The following is a 6200-nucleotide window of genomic DNA, read 5'->3' as shown; positions in this document are numbered from 1 at the left end:
ATGGCACACAGACAGCAGAGTTGGGGACAGATATGCAGGGACAGACTGGCAGAGACAGGGAGTTTCAGGTAAGTTTGTTGAGTCTTTGTTTGGCAACATTATGAAAGGTTCTCAATTTTTTTGACTTGTAAAATAGGAACATAATTGGAAAATGCCATGGATACCCCCACTCTCAACTTAAACTGGTGACTGAACTAAGATTTGTTAAAGGCAATGGTATTGCTGTTGTGATTAGTTGTGTAGTTTTGGGTACCGGTAGTTAAGAGTATGGCAAACACCTTATTTCTTTGGTTCCTCAATATACATTTACCATATTAAAATGTAGGCTATGTGTTACAGCACTACTTTTGGTGTCCCCCTCAGGAATTGCTCTTGAGAAAATGTCATGTAATTGTCCCCTCCAAAGTTGATATTTTTGCCCCTGTTCTTACGTACCATACGGTCAAGCTGCTCCCACAACAGCTCAATAGGGTTGAGATCCGGTGACTGTGCTGGCCACTCCGTTATAGACAGAATACCAGCTGACTGCTTCTTTCCTAAATAGTTATTGCATAGTTTGGAGCTGTGCTTTGGGTCATTGTCCTGTTGTTGGAGGAAATTGGCTCCAATTAAGCGCCGTCCACAGGGTATGTCATGGTGTTGCAATATTGAGTGATAACCTTCCTTCTTCAAGATCCTTTTTACCCTGTACAAATCTCCCACTTTACCACCACCAAAGCACCCCCAGACCATCACATTGCCTCCACCATGCTTGACAGATGGCGTCAAGAACTCCTCCAGCATCTTTTCATTTTTCTGCGTCTCACGAATGTTCTCCTTTGTGATCCGAATATCTCAAACTTAGATTTGTCTGTCCATAACACTTTTTTTCCAATTTTCCTCTGTCCAGTGTCTGTGTTCTTTTGCCCATCTTAATCTTTTATTTTTATTGGCCAGTCTGAGATGTGGATTTTTCTTTGCAACTCTGCCTAGAAGGCCAGCATCCCGGGTCGCCTCTTCACTGTTGACGTTGAGACTGGTGTTTTGCGGGTACTATTTAATGAAGCTGCCAGTTGAGGACTTGTGAGGCGTCTGTTTCTCTAACTAGACACTCTAATGTACTTGTCCTCTTGCTCAGTTGTGCACCGGGGCCTCCCACTCCTCTTTCTATTTTGGTTAGAGACAGTTTGTGCTGTTCTGTGAAGGGAGTAGTACACAGTGTTGTACGAGATCTTCAGTTTCTTGGCAATTTCTCACATGGAAAAGCCTTCATTTCTCGGAACAAGAATAAACTGACGAGTTTCAGAAGAAAGTTCTTTTGTTTCTGGCCATTTTGAGCCTGTAATCAAACCCACAAATGCTGATGCTCCAGATACTCAACTAGTCTAAAGAAGGCCAGTTTTTTTGCCTCTTTAAATAGCACTACCGTTTTCAGCTGTGCTAACATAATTGCAAAAGGGTTTTCTAATGATCAATTAGCCTTTTTAAAATGATAAACTTGGAACGCTGTGTTAGCTAATCCAAGGGAACACAGGAGTGATGGTTGCTGATAATGGGCCTCTGTACGCCTATGAAGATATCCCATTACAAATCAGCCGTTTCCAGCTACAATAGTCATTTACAACATTAACAATGTCTACACTGTATTTCTGATACATTTTAATGGATAAATATTTTTTTGCTTTTCTTTCAAAAACAAGTACATTTCTAAGTGATCCCAAACTGTTGAACGGTAGTGTGTATGCATATTATATATGTTTTTCTGTTCGTTTATTTCATTTCTGAACCACACTTAGATTTACATTTTTTGATTCAGACACTTTTTTTCTAAATAGAAAAAAAGCATCCAGTCCACTTCACACCATGTCTGAACTGGGCTCTGGCTGCAGTGTTCAGACCATGTCTGAACTGGGTTCTGGCTGCAGGGTTCGTACCATGTCTGAACTGGGTTCTGGCTGCAGGGTTCATAACATGTCTGAACTGGGTTCTGGCTGCAGGGTTCAGACCATGTCTGAACTAGGTTCTGGCTGCAGTGTTCACACCATGTCTGAACTGGGCTCTGGCTGCAGTGTTCAGACCATGTCTGAACTGGGTTCTGGCTGCAGTGTTCAGACCATGTCTGAACTGGGTTCTGGCTGCAGGGTTCATACCATGTCTGAACTGGGTTCTGGCTGCAGGGTTCATACCATGTCTGAACTGGGTTCTGGCTGCAGTGTTCGTACCATGTCTGAACTGGGTTCTGGCTGCCGTGTTCATATCATGTCTTAACTGGGTTCTGGCTGCAGTGTTGCAGCCCAGACAAGCTCACAACAGGGTCCAGAGATGGCATCAGTGAAGCTGGAAGACTGCAGTCAAACACTGGAACTCAATGTGATTGTCAAAGAAGAGGAGGAGGAGAGAGAAATCGAGGAGGGGGAAGAAGGCGGGGGGGAGGAGGAGGAGGAGGAAGAAGAGGAGGAAGATAATGACATTGACTCTGGTGAGTCCAGGTTGGCTACACCAGCATTTTGGTTACATCATAGTCCTTACAGTCCAGATCTAGGTTCAAAAAATATTTAAAAACGTTCAAATACTTTCAGTGTTTGCTTGAGACTACCTGAAGTGTCACCTAGTTAAGCGGGGGGATGGTCACTTTTGAGACTATTCTGTTGGTTCAAATGGACCAGGCACATATTGATTCCAATCAAGCACAGACTGATTTTAAATTCGAATTGAACCCATGTCTACTATTGTCTAGTGTGGCACACACAGCATGTGTAGTCCAAAAATAACCCCGAAGCCCCTGTTTTGATGTTGTTCAAGTAGATATGGAAGAAGAGGAGGACCAGGGAGAAAGAGGTGCGGCTAACCCAGGTAAAGATTACAATAGAAAGAGAACTAACCCAGGTAAAGATTACAATAGAAAGAGAACTAACCCAGGTAAAGATTACAATAGAAAGAGAACTAACTCAGGTAAAGATTACAATAGAAAGAGAACTAACTCAGGTAATACATTACAATAGAAAGAGAACTAACCCAGGTAAAGATTACAATAGAAAGAGAACTAACCCAGGTAAAGATTACAATAGAAAGAGAACTAACTCAGGTAACACATTACAATAGAAAGAGAACTAACTCAGGTAACACATTACAATAGAAAGAGAACTAACCCAGGTAAAGATTACAATAGAAAGAGAACTAACTCAGGTAAAGATTACAATAGAAAGAGAACTAACTCAGGTAATACATTACAATAGAAAGAGAACTAACCCAGGTAAAGATTACAATAGAAAGAGAACTAACCCAGGTAAAGATTACAATAGAAAGAGAACTAACTCAGGTAAAGATTACAATAGAAAGAGAACTAACCCAGGTAAAGATTACAATAGAAAGAGAACTAACTCAGGTAAAGATTACAATAGAAAGAGAACTAACCCAGGTAACACATTACAATAGAAAGAGAACTAACTCAGGTAAAGATTACAATAGAAAGAGAACTAACCCAGGTAACACATTACAATAGAAAGAGAACTAACTCAGGTAAAGATTACAATAGAAAGAGAATAGAATAAAGCCTATTATTATTATTATTATTATTATTATTATTACTATTATTATTATTATTATTATTATTATTATTATTATTATTATTACTATTATTATTATTACTATTATTACTATTATTATTATTACTATTATTATTATTATTATTATTACTATTATTATTATTACTATTATTATTATTATTACTATTATTATTATTATTACTATTATTACTATTATTATTATTATTACTATTATTATTATTACTATTATTACTATTATTATTATTATTACTATTATTATTATTATTACTATTATTATTATTATTATTATTATTACTATTATTACTATTATTATTACTATTATTATTATTAATATTATTATTATTACTATTATTATTACTATTATTACTATTATTATTATTATTACTATTATTATTACTATTATTATTACTATTATTACTATTATTATTACTATTATTATTATTATTATTACTATTATTACTATTATTACTACTATTATTATTATTAATATTATTATTACTATTATTACTATTATTATTATTACTATTATTACTATTATTATTATTATTATTACTATTATTATTATTATTACTATTATTACTATTATTATTACTATTATTATTATTAATATTATTATTACTATTATTACTATTACTATTATTATTACTATTATTACTATTATTATTACTATTATTACTATTATTATTACTATTATTATTACTATTATTACTACTACTACTACTATTATTATTATTACTATTACTATTATTATTACTATTATTACTAGTATTATGACTATTATTATTACTACTACTACTACTACTATTATTATTATTATTATTATTATTATTATGTGAAGATCTATTATAAAGTGTTTTAATGAACATTGTGTTCCAGTCTTATTGGTTTGATGTTTTACAGGGCTTGTTATTGTTAAAAGAGAAGAGGAGGAGGAGGAGGAGAGGGACAGAGAGAAGAAGGATGAAGCGGAGGAGGAAGGTGTGGATAGGACCAAGCCAGGTAATCACTGATCAGAACATGCATCCAGAGGAGGGGGTGGGGGATGGAGAGGAGGAGGAAGGTGTGGATAGGACCAACCCAGGTATTTATTTAAACACATGAAACTACCAATTCATATACATATTAATATACAATAAATACATTCAACTACCCATTCATATACACATTAATATACAATAAACACATTAAACTCCACATTCATATACACATTAATATGCAATGTCCTGTACCCACACGCTTCAAGATGGCCAGCATTGTCCCTGTTCCCAAGAAAGCTAAGGTAACTGAACTAAATGAGTCTCGCCCTGTAGCACTCACCTCTGTCATCATGAAGTGCTTTGAGAGACTAGCCAAGGATCATATCACCTCCACCATACCTGATACCCTAGACCCACTCCAATTTGCTTACTGCCCCAATAGGTCCACAGACGATGCAATCGTCATCACACTGCACACTGCCCTATCCCATCTGGACAAAAATAATACATATGTAAGAATGCTGTGCCTTGACTACAGCTCAGCATTCAACACCATAGTACCCTCCAAACTTATCATTAAGCTTGAGACCCTGGGTCTCCACCCCGCCCTGTGCAACTGGGTCCTAGACTTTCTGATGGGCCGCCCCAGGTGGTGAAGGTAGGAAACAACATCTCCACCCCGCTGATCCTCAACACTGGGGCCCCACAAGGGTGTGTTCTCAGCCCTCTCCTGTACTCCCTGTTCACCCATGACTGCGTGGCCATGCACGCCTCCAACTCAATCATCAAGTTTGCAGACTACACTAGAGTGTAGCCTACAGGGAGGAGGTGAGGCCCTCGGAGTGTGGTGTCAGGAAAACAACCTCACTCAATGTCAACAAAACAAAGGAGATGATCGTGTACTTCAGGAAACTGCCGAGGGAGCACCCCCCTATCCACATTGACAGGACAGCAGTGGAGAAAGTGGAAAGTTAAGTTCCTCGGCGTACACATCACGGACAAACTGAAATGGTCCACCCACACAGACAGCGTGGTGAAGAAGGCGCAACATCGCCTCTTCAACCTCAGGAGGCTGAAGAAATTTGCCTTGTCACCTAAAACCCCCACAAACTTCTACAGATGTACAATCGAGAGCATCCTGTCGGGCTGTATCACCGCCTGGTACGGCAGCTGCTCCGCCCATAACCGTAAGGCTCTCCAGAGGGTAGTGAGGTCTGCACAACACATCACCGGGGGCAAACTACCTGCCCTCCAGGACACCTACACCACCCGATGTCACAGGAAGGCCAAAAAGATCATCAAGGACAACAACCACCTGAGCCACTGCCTGTTCACCCCGCTATCATCCAGAAGGCGAGGTCAGTACAGGTGCATCAAAGCTGGGACTGAGAGACTGAAAAACAGCTTCTATCTCAAGGCCAGCAGACTGTTAAACAGCCATCATTAACATTGAGTGGCTGCTGCCAACATACTGACTCAAATCACTGACCACTTTAATAATTGGATTTAATAATGTTATCACTAGTCACTTTAAATAATGCCACTTTTACATGTTTACATATCCTACATTACTCATCTCATATGTATATACTGTATTTCATGCCATCTATTGCATCTTTCCTATGCCGCACGGCCATCGCACATCCATATATTTATATATACATATTCTTATTCTATC

The 6200-nt window shown here is 38.1% G+C and overlaps 1 protein-coding gene across 1 annotated transcript in view; it reads left to right on the top strand.

Annotated features, from left to right (window-relative positions):
* The first annotated feature begins 2449 nt into the window (after positions 1-2449).
* Positions 2450-6200, top strand: part of LOC115178582 (zinc finger protein 135) — a 28550-nt gene continuing 24799 nt past the window's right edge. Inside the window, exons 1-2 of the mRNA XM_029739838.1 lie at positions 2450-2832; positions 4446-4544. Of these exons, the coding sequence (XP_029595698.1) occupies positions 2787-2832; positions 4446-4544 (145 nt within the window). The 5' untranslated portion in view covers positions 2450-2786. The remainder of the gene's footprint in view (positions 2833-4445; positions 4545-6200) is intronic.

The sequence above is a fragment of the Salmo trutta genome, chromosome 38, assembly GCF_901001165.1.
Source record: "Salmo trutta chromosome 38, fSalTru1.1, whole genome shotgun sequence".
In the NCBI taxonomy this organism is placed as follows: Eukaryota; Metazoa; Chordata; class Actinopteri; order Salmoniformes; family Salmonidae; genus Salmo; species Salmo trutta.
This window is presented reverse-complemented; position numbering and strand designations above follow the sequence as displayed.